This window comes from Eutrigla gurnardus, assembly GCF_963514095.1.
Source record: "Eutrigla gurnardus genome assembly, chromosome: 14".
Taxonomy (NCBI): domain Eukaryota; kingdom Metazoa; phylum Chordata; class Actinopteri; order Perciformes; family Triglidae; genus Eutrigla; species Eutrigla gurnardus.
In genome coordinates this window covers 10,162,374-10,180,341 of record NC_139937.1, presented here as the reverse complement: position 1 = coordinate 10,180,341, position 17,968 = coordinate 10,162,374, and the positions used below count along the sequence as shown (strand labels likewise).

Genomic DNA, 17,968 nt, shown 5'->3' with positions numbered 1-17,968 from the left:
CAAGTGAGGAAGAGACGGAGGGAAAATGTCCAGTATAAGATTGTGATTAATTGCTGAGATTTTATAGCTCATTACTCACTTTTGATTATTTGAAACTAAAGTTCTGTTATGTGTTTCTGTCATTCAGTGTAGAAATGATACACATGTATGTCTGTATTTTACCTGCGCCTGGGGGCATCTGGAGAGTCATTGGGGGCCACTCCCCGAGCTACTGAAGCCAGGAACTCCTGCCTCTTCTGCTGTACCAGACACGCTGCACGGATGATTTTGTGGCGTGGCGTCCTTAAATAAGGCCGGTTAACCTTTTGTGCCAGATCCTCAGTCACCATCTCCAAGTCCGTCTGAGGACAGAAAGAGAGCTGTTAGGAGATTTTCTTTTTTTAGGAAACACAGCAAGTGAGTGATATATGTAGTGGCTGAATCCAAAATTCCAAGTTTAATGGCATTGCTTTGCTCATTCATTTTAGAGTATTTAAAATGCCACAATATAAAAGATAGCAGCTAAGTACTTTCCTTGTCTATACCGGCTATCATAAATTATATAACACTAGATCTTCAACTAAAAGCTGAGATATGCAGGTATAACTGGGGCAGATTGGCAAGATCACAAGGTACAAAGCATTAGTCCCACATCTCTAATGGCCCATATAAAACTTGCTGCTCTGAACATTTATCTTTTTTTGTGGAAAATAAGTAGGACTGAAACCTGCATAAGCTCGTAGATCTCTTTCTTTGTGCTTTTGGGTTCCAGAAAGAAACCATAAGGGTAAGAGCACTTCAGGATGCGGCGAGTCTTTAGTAATTCCAGGACCGCGTCTTCAATGAACGTAGTGTCAGGTGGGCCTCCTTCCCCTGGGAAAGAGGAGGAGAAAGTTGGATTGATTATTTGCTTCACTGTTGTAGAATGCATCCCTTATCCCAGGCCTAACGTACCTACACATCTAGGCAGAGCAGTACAAAACGATAAAAGAACAGCTCCGTTGTACAAAAGGCATTGTAGATACTGTAGATTTCCAACCTCTTCTCCATCTATCTGAGTTGTGTATATATTGTTAAAATCTGTAATCCGACATAGTTGGAGGCAAGGAACAACTACAGAGTGCAACTTCAGCTTCAGTAGCTGCAGGGTGCAATGCCACTCTAAGTCGTCTTTGTTCTTTTTTCCGCTTGTATTGCAACATTTTCACCAACAAAACTGGCATCCCAAAATATGACTGCAGAGAATGTTATGGACGGGGATTTATTACAGTGTTTTGAACGGGGAGAATATGGCCAGCAGGGACCCTCTAGAATCTGAGCTGTCAAGTGCAAACATAGTGGTGCCTTTGCTTAAATTGCCCGTAGAACTACAATGCCAACATTCTTCTGTCATGAACGTCAACGTGGACGGTTTTTGTTGGATGCTGTTGCCGACGCCGACAATGCATAGTGTTTAGCGTTACACCTGACTTGGACAGAGGCAATGAAAACCTTATTCAGGATCCCGAAAAGACAACCGAGAATAGCAGGCCAATTTTTTTTATATTTGCTAATTTAATGGTCTGTCTCCGAAGAAGGAGTGAGAGCTGCCAACGAGCCGCTGCAGCGGAGCAGCTGCATGGCAGAGAGGACCAGCGGGGGAAATGGTGCGTAGAGATGGCATATGTTCACATCTTACTCTGTGATTTAAGGCTTTATTTCAACCAAACCCAAGTTAATGGAACAGTGGAAAGACTAACCAGGATGTGTTTGGTGAGTTTTATTTTGTGTCTGTCCAGTTTGAATGAAGTGTTCTTTACGATGAGTTAACAAGGCAATAAAACGTTTCTTTGTTTGGTATAAGAGAGAAACTTCAATTCAGGAAGTGCGTGGTTGTATTTTTCTCTATAGATGTAAGAATGTTTACTTCCTTGACGTTTTATGGGTTTAGTTTTTTAGTTTATTACACTATAAGAGAGCCTGTGTGAACTTGTCGCTTGTACACACTGGAACATGTAGGCACGGCCGGCACGGCTCCATGAGCAGGAGGATGCAGATTTCTCTGTCTGTATAGTACAAACTGGGGAATTTGTTTCTTCAGTGGACAAAATGTACCATCCGAAGTGATTGGAAATCCACATAAAGGTGGCTAATTTTGCCTTTAAAGGATTGGGCTTGGTGGCAGGGGTCAGTCGGGAATTGTACCTTTGGTAAACACTGAACTGAAAAACTCTATTAACAGGATGTGAGAGTAAAATAACTGTTGGATCCATTGTGACTAACATGCTCATAATGTGATCTGATCTTTTGAATGGGGGGGGGAACACATCCAGATTCTGATTTTCATCAGAACACACAATAGTGATAGTCAATCATGGTTGTTGATGTTGTTGATGTTTGCAATGGTATTGTGCAAATTTTCAACTGAGCCAGACTCATAAACACTGAGTTATGGCCATTTCCATTTCTCTGTCAGATGGTCAGGCCTACGTGAGTAATATCACAGTGTCAGAATCTACTGAAATTTAAAATGAGTGTTGTGTATCAGCACAGAACTTGGCTATGCTAAATGGGTTGTAATTGCCTGCACTGATGGGGTTGAAAGCACTCTAGACAAAGCTTATTCACAAAGCACAGCTTTCTTGTAACTTGGACATGCCTGCTGAATAATAACGACGCCCACCGTTCTGTTAATACATTAATAAAACACCTTTGTGCCCTAATTTTTCTCCCTCCTGTCTGCTTCCAAAGCTCAATATCAGAGGACTAAATTAAAACATGTAATAAAGATTGACATTGTTATGGCACACTCACTTCCACTCAGGGCTCGGCTGAGCTGCTCCATCTTCTCTTTGGCTGTTTTTAACAGGCGCTGCTCCAGCTATTGTGAGGAAGACAGAGGCTGTTTTAATGTAAAGTAAAAATGTCTTGAGACCAAACTAGACTGCTCGACCAAACAATTAAGAGAAAACAATGAAAGTTGGGCGCAGAAGACATTATGTAGAAGTACAGAATACAGGAATATCATTCATCCCTTTACAGTATAGTGCATTAGAATGTGCCCACCCATGAGGCCATGTATCAGTTTTACAGCAGATGAGTTCCCACTGCCTCAACCAATGCATGATTGTTGGTACACTATGCAAAGCAGACACAATTGAAAGGCAAAGCCAGGTGACCTGCTTACCTGATAGCTGTGCTCATGGTTCTTGAAGCGTGTGTAGTAGTGCATGAAACGGTCGAGTTCCTGAAAGCTCTTGTGCTTCTTTTCTGCCTGCAAAACCGTGATGAGACACCAGTCATAGTCAATAAACCCCTGAGCATGTTGTTCCCCCTCACAGTGTAGGTACTCTGGCTGAGAGCAGTGAAAATTAAATGAGTAGTGCCATGGGTGAAATCAGCACTTGTGTTTGTAGGAATGCTAGTGTAGACTGATGTGAATGAACTTCTTTCCACCTTTAGTGAAGGTGGGCGGAATTGATTGTGAATGGCTCCATGGTCAAGAATCTAGACATAGCGTGTGTGTGTGTCTCCATCTTCACTTCACACAAACGCTGGTACTGCTCCTGGCTGTTTGCACGTGAGCATCTTGCTGTCGGCACACCCCCAGTTTTAAGAAGCATGAAGCAAAGCAATGTACTGCTGTGTAGGGCCAAAGACCAACCAAAAACATCTTGATCGACTGAAATTCTGCCTACTCTTCAACCAATCGAATGGTTGATTGGTTGATATGCAGAAGTGTCGAAATGACTTGATGCTGAGATGCACTGAGTTGTAGACATTGAATGATTCTGCATTGATGCAGTGACATAACTTAATGGGGAGTTTTGTGTACCCCCTGTACTATCGACTCTGTCTAATGTGAAGTCACATTTTGAAAAATGCCCTTTTAACCCCTTTAGATCACATCCCCAGTCATATACCAAAAAAAAAGATTTCTTCTTATATTTACGACCCCATACGGAAGCTAGATACTCTTGAAATGTCGTTTCAGCTCAAGTGGGCTGACACCACATGATGTGTGCAATGTTAATCAACTCGAGCCACTCTGCTTCTTGATTTTGTAGCAGAGTGGTCCAAAAAATAAGTCGCTACTCTAATGTGTATGGCTACCTCTTCAGTCATCTCCTTTGACTGCTCCTCCACCTGCTGGATGACCTCATAGCGGGTGCAACGATAGTAGCCTCCTGTTGATGAGCTGTGCTTCTTCCACTCCTCCAGACAGATCCAGCAGAAGTCATACTTACACTGCAGGGAGAGATAGAAATATTGGACTTTAATCTTCTCTGGACAGCCGTTACATCAACGTCACACAGCTAATAATACTGTTCCCGCTATAGTGGGTTAATTTAAATATCATCAATTGCCATGAGAGAAAACAAGTCACTGACCATGGTTTGTGAAATTATTGTTTAAATCATCCCTCGCCATATACACACACAGTTTTATGTTAACCTGATTAATTCCCCCTAAAGTAAAAAATCTTCCCAACTCAGCTGATGTGTAACTCCTAATATTATCATGTATGAATCTCTGAGGATATGAAAGCCAAAAAGATTTCTGGCAGGAGTGAGCCTTATTAAAAATCGTTTTACTGCTCTCAAAATCAGAATAATAATTAAGGGAGAATTATATCTTTCAGAGTGATCTCCATCTCAATCTTCTCATCATTTTTTTTCTTTTACAAATGCCGGAGTTTAATGGACACATGCATTTGATGGAAGTTAGCGGTGAATCCTTGTAGCAGGCTGCCACTAGCTTTGAGATCACCAAGTCATATTGAGGATTGCAGAACAACAAAACACTGCAGCCACTCCAATCTGCATCCTATGGTGTCAAGTGATTTCTCTCCCTATGCCACAAGTACTTCTGGAGGTGACAAGTTAGCCAGAGAAACACAAAACCCTAAAGGCTGAGACCTCTGTTGTCCTGGAAACACCATGCTTACATGACACTTCAGGAAAATCAATACTAAATTAAAGAGTATGTGTTGGGGCTGAATGGAAGGACAGAGAGACACAAAAAGCCAGTTTGTGAAATGGTGAGAAATAAAGTGTGTAGCCAGACCAGAGGGAAGGAAATGGCAGTGAAAAGACAAAGAAAATGTACGTTTGCAACACCGAGTCCCGTGTTTCCAAGCAACAGAGGTAAAGCCATTTCTTGCCAGGTAATAACAGGTCAAGAGGCTAAGCCCTCCATGGCCTCTCAGCTTGTGAAAGCTGCTCCATTTCTCACAAACGAATCTCCATCTCTAGTCAGCCTCTTTAACCAGGATAGAGACGGTGAGAAGGCTGTCACAGAGACAAAAGCAGCCTGGCTATATTACTGCACTGTGCTCCTATAGTGGCTTGCCCTCCAGTGACAGTGCTAGTAACAGAGATACAGTCAGGCAACATGACTTTGTGTGATTATCAGTCTCACGCTGTCGGTTTTTTTCCTCAAGCACCTTGTATTACTCTCTCCTGTCCATCCAAGTAAGACAGATGCTGCTGGATAACTTAGCATGACAGTATCATAAGCTTCCACTTGATAACCATTTTATAATGACAGCTCATTTTCTCCTTCATAATTGTATTTTAACAGCATTGCTACAATTGCCTTCACCGTGACAAAAGAGCTTCTTACCTGCCAAAATCTAGAGAAATATGTTATCGGCAATTTAACACAGTATCTGCTTTATATATTATTTAATGACAACTATCAGATTTGTCCAAAGTGTAAATAATAATAAAAAATCCTAAAGAGTACTGTAGAAACAACACACAGACACTGAAAAATATTGTGTAATGAGCGCTGAAGAATTGCCTTCAAAGTGAATAACTAAGAACAAACTGTGAGATATTTTAAATAGTCTTACCATCACCAGAATCCAAAATAGTGCTACAACACAACAAAACCTTCCCTACGGGAACATATTTAATTAGCCACTACTTTAAGTCTGTTGTTTCCATAAGACTTCTGATGTTTAAAAAAGGTGGCAGGTTTTTGAGTTTCTCAAGGAACCACCTGTGTGTGCTTTTAAAATTATTCGATTGCCGTCACTAAGCCTTCAACTTCCTTTGTCGCGCAACCAATTTCCCTAGAGATGCTCCAAACGAAACCTCTTTTAAAGCTGATTCAAAACCAGCATGCTCAGATCAGGCTCCACTCAACTTTTATCCTGACACATACTGTCAGTCCCACTCTCCTCCCTCAGTCGCTCAACGTCCCACTTTTCAGACATTGTGAGACACTGGCTGCATAAAGTCTAAAACAGATGTGATAAGCTAATCATAGGTAATCAACCAAACATTAATGCACGCATAGTGTACAAACAATAGTATACATGAAAAGCATGTTCGCTGCAAAGCTCTGAGCGAAGTTCCAATTCCAACTTTGATTCTTAATGCTATTTATTTATTGTTAGTAACCCCAAACGCAGTCAACAGCAGTTAACTGTGTTCAATGCACTGTAACACTTGTGAATTGTTCATTCAGGTTTTCCCAATCACAAAGCAGTCTTGTCATTACCAACGGGAAACATACTGGCCTGAGATGAAAGAGACTCCTAATTACGTCCTACAATAGTGAGACAGGTAAGTGAACCCTCCCTCCCTAACTTACCTTAGCACATTGCATGTGGTTGCACCCCTCGTTTTTCTGAATTGGCGACTTGCAATTGGCGCAGGATTTAGAGTTAGACAGCAACCACAAGCAGTTGGCTGCATCCTCATAAGCGTCGCTCACACCAGCCACTTCAATAGGAGGGTGGGTGGGGGGGAAACGACACATAAAGTAAAGGCATAATGAGACAGGATGAGAATCACTATTATCGCAGCGTCTAAACAGACCGCTGCACTGAGTGGAAATTGTCCTTGCTGACTAATGTGTATTGCTTATAAATTTTGCTAACATCTCCCAAGATGCTCATGCACCCCACCACACACGCATGCCGAATAATTGGCTATTATCAAAGCACCTCTGTTGTACCATTTGAAATGCCAAGATAAAACAGAATCTGGGGAAATCGAAGGGGGGTGATAGTTGCAAAAGCTAAATAATTGCTTTTATCTTTCGACTGTCACATCAAGGAAGTGGCACTTTGGAGCGACTTGGCCCATCTTAAATCATCTATTAGATCGCCCACAGTCCAATTACTGCTTCTAAACATTGCATACTCTGAATGAGTGGGATGTTCATTTTACTTAATAATTCATCATCAACATGTTGGATTTTAATTGGCTCAGTTTTAAACTGTTGGTAATTACTGTGGTTCAGTTCCAGGCAATTTAGCTCCAAATCAATCACTTGACTGCGTCCCAAAAAATCTGGCCAAGTAAAGGCCCTGTAATAAACTAAACTTCTTTGTTAAATCAATATACCATTAGGTAGCTTAACACAATTTTACTGGTATAACGACCAAGTCAGGTGATGTTTGAATAGATAAATAGAGTAGATAAAATAACAGACTCCGTAAAGCCATTTGTCATTATACCTGTTAAAACAGCATGAAAACCAAAGTTTAAAAGCAGTTAAAATTTAATTTAACTTCATATCTCAAACATACTCCCCCCAAACAAAAATAAGTAAATTCATAACAATACTTACATTCCTCAGGTCTCATCTCAGTGACTTTGTGTAGCCACGACTTCCAGGTCTCACAATCACAGGGCTCATGGGCCTCACCTTGACACTCCCTGGAATATACACAGAGAGAGCAGGCAGTTACAATGAGGTATTCAAAGACCACATTCTGTCCCTGGACTACACATAAAATTAAGACAAATGATGAATACACCAATCACACATGCTGTCAGAGATGTCGTTAAAACGCTCAACCACTGTCGGCTGGCCATGTATGTCTTTCGATCGAATGCCTTCCTTGTGTCAAGGGAACTATTAAAGTCGGACCTGTGTTGCTGTATTTCCATATGTCAAGTCAACTGGACTCTTGAGTAAACAAGACAAGAACCTGATGGCCACTTTCACAAACCATGAAGTGAGGTGAGGTGGGTTATATTAGGTGGGGTGGGGGTCACGATACCTTGATGATATAATATAGAGGGCAGACTACATAGCATCAGGGCCCGTGAAAACCTTGCAAAAAATGCATTAAATGGACACAGGTGCTGAATGATTAATACGTTATGTGCATATGGGCACATTATGCATTCACACTTTCCAAATTCAAGACTTGAAACAGATTGGATTTGTTTTTGTCCACCAATCTGCTGATTGATGTGTACCTTCATCATAAATTCAACATTTTGGGAAATATACCTAATACACATAATATAAATATAATTAAGTACGGAACTTAAGGTGGGAGGAGATTGGCGTGATTTAGCATAAAGCCTGGTATTAGCCAGATTATGAGTGGAACCTGGATTTCACCACTTTTTCCTCCAACTCTGGGATGTATTATACTGCTGTTTGGTAAACGCCACAAACACAGACAGGCTGCCATACGTCTTTAACTCCGGAGGGGCTTCCATCTGAAGTGTTGTTTTTTGGAATGATGGTTACCAACAGAGCTTCTGAGCTCTATTGAAGAGGCCAATGGATTCTTGGTTGGCTCCCTGAAAACAGCCAATCTTTTCTAGTTACTAGGTTTGACTGCACACCCAACTCAAAGGAGACTCTTAAATGTAAATGTAAACTTTCTTTTTCACAGACCTGAGAACTGGACAACATGTTTCCGATCCTGAAATTTCTGATGCTAAATTTACATTGTAAACAGCCTATCTGACTTAAAAATTGTATTTGCTCCACAACAATCTCCATTGCTGTTAGATGACAATATTTAAAGTTTGCAAAGCAAAAGTCCGAACATAAACTATCATACAAATAATTAAAGAAATGTTTTAATTTTCATAAGGTGTGGTGATGATTACTGACCAGCAGAAGAGGTGGCCTTTGCCACAATCTACAGCTGGGGCCCGAAGGAGGGGAAAGCTAAGAGGGTCTGAGGTGGAGGTCCCAGAGCCCTGGAGGCTCAGTCTCACAGCCCTTTCACACCCTGCCATGGGACACCAGCGGATTGCTGGATTGTTCTCCACAAATGCCTGTCAACAGAAGAAAAAAAGATTAAAGGTATTTTAGTCAGTGACTGTATTAAACTCATCTACCACAGCATTATCTGTTACAAGTTAGAAAGATTCTGCCAGAGGAGATGAGTGAAACAATCCTTTTTTAGCTCGGTGTTTTGGAGCATTTAGTTTTTAACGGCTTTAAAATCTGAAAAAAAAAAAAAAAAAAAAAACCTGAATGACGCTGATAAAACAAGTATACCCCTTACCTTTAAAGTCCAATTATATCTCTACACTCTCATTAACACTTTTTGACTGACCATGTTGTTCTACTGGCATCTTTACAAACTGAACTGCAGGTGTATTTATGTATCAATATCATATCATCAGTGTATCAATATCAAACACTGGTCAAACCACACATCCCGACACAAGCACTTCACTCCTCTACTTCAGCTGGCCGGCTGGTACCACCATCGCTGAAATCAAACAAAGGTCGCTCAACAAAGTCCCGACTCTTCTCTGTTCTGGTCCTCAGTGGTGGAACGAACTCCCGAACGATGTCAGGACAGCAGAGTCACTCGTCATCTTCCGCAAAAGACTCAAGACTCACCTGTTAAGACTTCACCTCGACTCTGCGTAGCATGACTCCCTTCCAATATTTCAATATGACGTGTAGAAGGCTCAAAGTTGAAAGAAATCTGTTTAGTACACGTTTGTGTTTTTTTCCATCTCCTTACCTTGATGTCAAACTGGAGGTAGCGCCGGTCCATCTCTCGGGACACCACACTCTCAATGACTTCCACAGGCACTAGCTGGTAGCAGTCAAAGGCGGGGCAGAAGATGTTGTGGGCTTCACCCTCTTGGATCTTTAGGTTTAGAAACCTGAGGAAGCATATGTACATTGCAGACAGCAATGAGGTATGCACAGTAAAACGCTGTAAGGAAATTGGGTATACCCTGAGCTGCAATATTCACAGGCCAAACGGAAATATGACTTACCCTTCCCAGCATGCTCTGCAGAACTCGTGGCCACAGGACATGTCAACGGGTTCCTCGAAGACGGAAATGGAAGACATGCAGATGCCACACTGTGTGACAAAAGAAGGCGACAGCACAGTTAGTTTCAGTCGAGATAAATACCAAACTCTGAATGAAAACGGACACAGCCTTGGAGAAAGTCAGTGACAGGGTTTTCCCTGAAATTCAACAATCTTTAGAATAAGCTGACTGGGCAATCTTCTCAAAATAATTGTAATATACCAAGACTATACCAGAGGACAATACCGTAATAAGCTGAAGTTGTGGATAAACTACACACTATGGTGGTTCTTGAACACTGGCCTAAATGCCAGCCCAGAACCCGATGGTGATCTCTCATTAGCATGTGGCTCACAGATTACTGCTCCGTCATCAGATGTCTTTTCTCACATCCACAGATACTTGAGACACCAACAAGGACAAACACACGCAGGCCTTGTTACAGTGAAAGACGGACGCTCACAAAAGACATAAAGGAGGCAGTGTGCTTCAACAATGTAAGTATTGATTTGTGAAAGAGCAGAATGTGATATAATCAACTCTAACCTTTAAACGGGCCCTTGAGTAGACCCGGTCGATTGGCACAGTGCAGTTTGAGGCACAGAGCCACAACAAAAGATACTGTCATCCAAACACAACCTATCATTTCTCATAAAGTAATTGATGAATCACGAATGTCGGCTTCAGCTGTCATCTATCAACAGTTTAGTTCACACGCTGAAACACTAATCGTCATTCATCCATAAAGATAATATCTGATTTCACCCACAGGTAGAAATGTCATTTCAAAAGCTTAAAAGCAATGTCTGGTGTCAAAAGCATTATAAACACACAGGGGATTTTTGAATAGATCAGCTTCCATCATGATTGAGTTCATTAGAAAACTAATGTCACATTTATGCTTACAGTTAAGTTCTAAATTACACCTACAGCACAATTCACTGTATTCACTGCAAATGCATCACAACAAGCATGAATATTGTTCACATTTACAGTGTTTCAAAGCTCATATCATTTTCCACACTAAAATCTAAATGTGCCCAGTTTTGAATGCTATTATACAATAAAATTACAGGACTAGATTGATAATGAGATGTTAACACATATCCTTAGGCCAAGCACCAGTTAGAGGACAGGACAGCCCACTTTGCCTGTCGTTGCTCCAAACCTCTTCTGAACCTGAGCCTGATTGTGAGCAAACACCCTTGATACCTTCATCAGCATTCCTCTATAGTGAGTGGTCAGACAAGACACATTGCCAACGGCATAAAGGACATATTACCTGGCATCATTTCTATCTTGACAACTACTCACAAAGAAGACACGTCAGGAGACTGTAAAGCATGATTGATAATGATCAGGTAACCCCAGAAAATATCAGGAAAACGGGAGAGCAACTAAACGGGGTGTGCCGACCTTCTTGCAGCAGAGGGTCAATAAGGCTCGACAATGTTCTTGACGACGGGAAGATTCTGTAAGCACAACTGTGGAATACACTCCTACCATGAGGTTTTAGAGCATCCATGCGTGCCTGTGACTCATGGGATCTGTAGTTACTGCATGCTCACAAAATACTTGTTTTATATTGGTTAAAATTACAAAGGGCTTAAACTGACTTTGCAGACCGTACTTGATACCAGTTTGTGTTAGCCGTAGAGTGAAATCAATTAGCAGACAGCATGACAATTCCACACAACATCTGGAAGTCTTTACCCGTTTCACTAATTCATTCATGCTTGAAACGGAAGCAGGTTTCTATAGAATGCTCTTAGTACCTATTTTATTTTTATTGACCTATGGACAGTATTATTGTATAACATTTTTTATAAAGTATTTTAATATTCTCTCATGTTCAGAGCTTACACAATTAACATGACATTAACGAACCTTCTCTTCTTCTAGGAGTAGATGAAGTCCTGGTTGTGTTTGTTTGTGGGGGAAGACCTCTGGCATGAATACTAATAGTTGCTTGCAATATAATGCAGGGAATTAAAGCAACATTATGCAGGAAGACAGGTGTGGTGGTGAAAATGTAAAGAATTCAGCAGAAACCCTTCAGGACACCATAGGGACTCGATTTAAATAAACACTTGTGTTCAGTTTTTATGGTACACTGCCTGTTACTATTAGACACTTCCATGCCAACTTTATCCTTTAAGGCAGGAACACACCGGCCACACCAAGGCTCGGACAAGGTCGGGAACATATATGTTTGGTGTGTACAGCTGCGTCGGAAGCTTTCGGAGCCGCGCGGACGTTGTCTGATCAGACTGAGCATGCGAAGTCTGAGGAGGTGGGCTGTTGGACGTCTGGGCCATTGGATACTCTGATTGGCGGTGTGCTAGCGAATCAGAGTATCCAATGGCGGTGTGTGGGCGGGGCGGAAGTGACGATGGTAAACTCCGTATTACTCGTTCCCTACTGAGACGACGTCTTCGTAAAATAATGAGCCCGAGAGCACACAACGCGAGTGTCACCCTAGCCAGAGCCATCTTTCCAGAAATGCCAAGTATTTAGTCCACAAAGGTCTTCTCGAGTCGAACGAATACTGAACCAAGACTGTGTGTGCATTGTTTTTATCTGCACTCCGTTCCGTCATTTCCTGTTTTCCTGTTTTGGAGTACTGGCACGAGACTAGCGCCACCCGCTGTTAAGGAGGCTTATTGCATCTCGCGCAAGCGCAGAACGTACACGCTGCTGTGGTGTCGGAAGCACGTCGAAGCGGTGTGTACAACGCAACTTTTCTGCCGAACGGGTCAGACGAGAGGCAACAGAGTGGGCGGAGAGTGGTCGGATAAGGCAGTTGGACGTCTGGGCGGTGTGTGGGGGCCTTTACAGATATAGGAGCTTCTTGGACAGGAAAACATGCTGCTCCCTGGGGCAACACTTGTGGTTCTTATGGTTCTTCACTGAGAAGTACAGTTAAACAATACACTTCAATAAAATTATCTTCTTATTTACTATATCTGCAACTGACAAGTTTTAGCCACAACCAGCAAACAGCAACCAGCAAACACAAAAGGGAGTTTAAAGGCAACTATGTAACTTATTTTGGTGAAAGAGAAGCCGCACACATCTCTCACCAGAGAAGACTCCTCGTCAGCAGGCATGAGGCTGATTTGGTCTGGGGAGGTGATGGAGGAGCGGGTGGTGCGTGGCGTTCGGGGCGAAGGCAAGGTGTCCCAGGCATTGTAACCACTTGGAGGTGGGTTGTGCATCTGTACACCTGAGCGTTGGCAGCATTCCTCTGCATTGCTCATCCAGGCCTCAAGGAGCTTCTCTCTGTCCCAATCTGATACGAGAAAGTGAAGACATAATTAATGAGACAGAAATGCTAACACATAAAATGAGACAAAGAATAGAGCCTAATCAAAGTGAATCACTGAACCTGTGAATTGTTTTGTTATGGCTAGATGATAATGAGGCACGGAGAAAGAGTTTGGATGACATTAAAAAAAATCAAGCTGAGAGGGGAAAAGGGAAATTACTACAACAATGTAGTAAAAGGACAGTACTTGGGTACATGCAGTTTAAATGGGCAGTTCAGTTGGCCTTTTACAAAAGCTCCTGACAACAAGTTATTTTCACAAACACCGATTTTTTTTATATAAAAGCATGTGATAAGAAAACAGACAAGACCAAGTCACACATAGCAGCTCTAATCTAGAATTACTGAGTTCATAAAAAACAAAAGCATAGTGTTTTTGTGTCCATATTTTATAAGTCTTCGTGAATGTAGGCATAGATAAACATCAAACGCAACAGAATTCCCATTCAACTCGATATAACAAGAATTCTTCGCAACTAAATTCTCATTTCATCCACACAAAATGTATTCACATAAAAACCAAAGCCCACACAAATCCCACTCCAGTGGGAACAATACTACCTAAGCCTTTCAAACAGCCAACAACATAGACCTGCTGCCATCTGGTTTTCTGTTTTAGAATAGCTGTTCGATCTCCCGTTTGCACATGAAACAGGTTGGAGAGATTTTCAGTATAAATATTGAATGACTTGTCGACTGTGCCTGAGTTTTCTCTCTGTAACTAAAATAAGGAGCATGACCCGGTCAACTGTGCAATTAGTGCATTATCAGCCTTGAGACACGTTTCACCACAATCAAATGCCTCTGATACTAAATGGCCTCGTTAAGATAATGAATATTGCAACAATTTCCCCCATCTCCATTCAATTAAAACTCATCAATGTGTATGACTATCTTCTAGCGTTTGGCCATTGAAAGGAATCTGAAATTAAAAGTCTTCACATTTAGTCTTAAATAGCAAATAAATGAGCTGAGAAACACAAATTGTCCAAAGCATAGATAGATTGACAGGCAACAGGAAAGCACCAAGAATTGTGAAAACTAAAAAAAAAAAAAAAAAGACTGATACAGAAATGTAAATGTTAGGAAGTGGAAGTGAAATTCTTTAAAGTTTTGACAAGAAAGTCATGATCCAAAGTCCAAAAACCCTTCCCCTAGAGATTAACAGAAATCTTGAAATGTTCCATCCCTATTAAACAGACAGCATTCCCATGATAGAGGTGCATAAATATAGCAATAATCTTGGGTCGCTCTCCCCTCTAAGCTCCCAAAAGTATGTCTGATATGTAGCTCAACAGCCAGCCACTGAGCCAGCTGAATTAGAGAACAGGGTATTTAAAGACTGAATATCAACCCCAAACTGTGACACATGTTCCAAGTTCTCTACTAACATAATCTAAGACAAGTTCAATTAAGTTGGGTAATGCTTTTCAAAACCTTGAAATCCAATACATTTCTTTTAAACATTTGAAGCTCTCTCCGTACACATTATCTTTGCTAGTTTAAGTGGAGCTGCTTAAAGAACTGATGGCTTAAGGCTGCAAATCAAAACTGTGACACTGTTACTCCGTAGTTGGCCACGCCTGAATTACAAGAACGTTGGCACATAAATTCAGGGAAAATGTCTGTGTCCACGAAGAATGTGGCAAAATTAAATTATTTTTCCCCCCCTCAGATTAAAAGGCTTTCCGTTTACAGTACTTAGCCTGTAGGTCACATATGGATGCCTGTGTTGTAAGGTATATTGATTTGATGATTGTATTTCATGTGAGCTGACCTGTGTGGCTGTGTATATGCTTGTTAGTGAACGTGTTACCCATGGTTAACTTTTACCTTAAGCTACCACCACTTCACACACCAAGAGATTTAATAAGGCAACTAAAATTTTACACCCGGTGTCACTCTCTACTCTAATCTAGTACTTTATATTCCTCTTGGGGCATTAAATCTACACTGCAAAGACAAGACTGTCTGCTTGAAAGCAAGCCATTAATATAAATGATTGCTTCGCTGTACTAACATTTTACTTTTACTCTAACGTTACTTAAGAACCTCAATTTCAGCATGACATTCCTATTTGTGATTGATAGAAATTAAGCTGTCTATTAAGTGTCTATTTAGAAGCCTAAGTAAACAATTAGAGTTAACTAGTATAACTTAACTTATAAGTTAACTAGAATATATACTTGAAGTGATGTCTGCTGTGGATGTCTGCTTTGTTTTCTTCCATTCTGGAATAAACCCAAAGTGCAACTATAGATGATATAACTCTCATTCATCATTCTCATGGTATTGATGGTATTGCAAACCTATATTTTCAATAGCAACATAAGCAAAAAACTAGGGCTGCCCCGACCAAAGATTTTGCTAGTCGTCGCACGTTTATGATAGAATATAGGAAACATAGGAAAGGACAAGCCCACTAAAAATGCATTGAGAATATGTGACGATGACACTCGGAGAGCAATTTAAGTCAAATTCTTTCACACGGCAAAGACTGTTCACATCTTGTCCCTTTCACTGCAAGGAAATCACTCTAGTGTAGCGTGGATTTTATATAGAGAAACAGCCTCTCTAAACCCAACACACATGCATTCAGTAAACAGCAGAATATGCTTTGCTTATGCCTTTTGTGGAAACAAGGGGTACAAAGTATTGAATATGTGTTATGTGTGTGTATCCTCTTGAATTTTAATATTCTGTTTCTTTTTCCTTGTCTTTTGTGGCATGTTTGCCTTTATTAGACAGTGACAGTGTAGATGCATACAGGAAACATATAAAAGGATATAACACGCAACGATGTTCCCTGGCCAGAATCAAACCTGGGATGTTGCAGATATAGGGTATGCCAAGTTACTAGGTCGGTGTCGGTGCCAACTATATCTATCAATATCTAGGGATCATTTTCCAGGACATTTTCAACAGTGATCCATCTGGTATGACAGAGGGGGATCGTGTCATACACGACATGTTCCTCTCTGTGGAAGTCTGATTTAAAAGACATGCGGTCTATGGCTATAACTTAACTAGGAAATCATCTCTTGCATGCTTAGAAATTATGGCAAATTGATAATAGAGTAATATGGACAAGATTTTCAGGACATTTGACTTTTCTGTAATTTTCCATGTTTGCCATGACTGGGAAATTGGTGAACTGTTGCCCTGATTTTCCAGGACGCATGAGAACTGTGTGCATGTGTGTGTGTGTGTGTGTGTGTGTGCCGTTATAATACCATGGGCACGTAGCAGTGCCTCTGCAGTGAAGAGAGGGGCCTGCAGCATGTCTGCTGTCTCCACTATAAGCATGTCCTTCAGCCTTCGTAGATCCTGAGGCTGCAGGCCCTCATACAGCTAGAGAAGACACAAGAGAGCAAGAAAGCAGGATAGTGACAAGAAGAGGGTAAGGAAAGAGGGAATAAAGGAAGGTAGGAGGAAAAAGAATAAGGCAGGTTGCCATAGAAAAGTATTGAAAGTGCAGAGGGTGTGGTCCAGGGGAGAGGGGGAGGGAAGGAAAGGAATGAGGGTCGGAGTAGAAAGGAAGATGGGGCAAAGGGGAGTAGAAGTATTAAAATCCAATCAAATATAGACATTTGCTGATGCATGACTAAGCCAGGCCCAATGAGCTAACAGATTGATGAGGTTGAAAGTCAAATGCCTTTTGGCAGGCTGTATTGTGTGCCTAATTTGTCTAACCAAAGCATCTGCAATGTGAAGTGGCGTGCTGGCCAGCACAATTCCAGAAAAAATGTAAAACACTGGACATGCATCCACAGTTTGCTAGGGACTATACAGAAGTTTTGTAATTGGTTGTAAGTGACACCAGTTGAATGTGACAAACTGAAAGCTTGTACACTCTTTGCCTCTTAGTGTGTTATTCTGTACCTCTCTTCGGTCAAGGGCTGCATATTCCGCCTCTATACCCTCTGCTTCGGGGGCAAGAGAGAAGACCATCTGCGACTCCAGGCACAGGGCCAACTCCTTGTGGTGCTGCTTCTCCGCACTGTCACATGGAGTCTCGCGGTCATCGTTCTCTGCAAACAGGTCTGCTTCTCTCTGCACCAGAAACTAAGAAAGTGGGAACAAGCGGGAAATAAGGCTTTAATTAATGGGGCAAATATGCAGGGGCTCACTGGCTTGTGAAGTTTGGAACACCTTAAATGAACAGTGGAATACCAGTAACTACACAATTATGGTAAAAATGCTAATTCAAATTATTTTTGATCTATACTGTGATCTTTTCAGTTTCAGGACCCCCACATAGATTGAGCTTTAAATAAGTGTTTTTTTGTGTGTTTTTTTTTACTATGGCAGTATCTGAGCCGCTTGTGTAATTACTTATTACATTTTATATTAAGTATTATGTAATTTCAGCTTCCCAAACATTTGTTCATTCCTTCCCGCTTTGCTTTTTGCTTAGTTCTATGTACATTTCTCTCTTCCCATCACACCAGACCTGTATGCAGCCCAACTTTGACATTTGGTTTTGCATGTGGTGAAAAATTACATTTTTCTATATATACTGACACTGTAAGGTTTGCAGGTGAAATAGGAAAAAAAAAAAAAAAACGGCACAGACACTAAATAATTGTGGAAACATCGGGGGTTACTCTGGCCCCTTTTATTTTTTCGTTCC

General features: G+C 41.2%; 1 protein-coding gene across 2 annotated transcripts in view; it reads right to left on the bottom strand.

Annotated features, from left to right (window-relative positions):
- LOC311025174 (ankyrin repeat and IBR domain-containing protein 1-like) overlaps positions 1–17,968 on the bottom strand; it is a 30,087-nt gene that overhangs the window by 8,214 nt on the left and 3,905 nt on the right. For both annotated transcript variants that reach the window (XM_084027943.1, XM_084027944.1), the window contains exons 4-16: positions 17,218–17,400; positions 16,569–16,686; positions 13,091–13,299; positions 9,969–10,057; positions 9,707–9,851; positions 8,836–9,002; positions 7,546–7,634; positions 6,562–6,692; positions 4,072–4,206; positions 3,146–3,232; positions 2,773–2,839; positions 707–852; positions 163–341 (exon numbers count right to left, since the gene is read on the bottom strand). In XM_084027943.1, the coding sequence (XP_083884069.1) occupies positions 163–341; positions 707–852; positions 2,773–2,839; positions 3,146–3,232; positions 4,072–4,206; positions 6,562–6,692; positions 7,546–7,634; positions 8,836–9,002; positions 9,707–9,851; positions 9,969–10,057; positions 13,091–13,299; positions 16,569–16,686; positions 17,218–17,400 (1,745 nt within the window). The remainder of the gene's footprint in view (positions 1–162; positions 342–706; positions 853–2,772; positions 2,840–3,145; positions 3,233–4,071; positions 4,207–6,561; positions 6,693–7,545; positions 7,635–8,835; positions 9,003–9,706; positions 9,852–9,968; positions 10,058–13,090; positions 13,300–16,568; positions 16,687–17,217; positions 17,401–17,968) is intronic.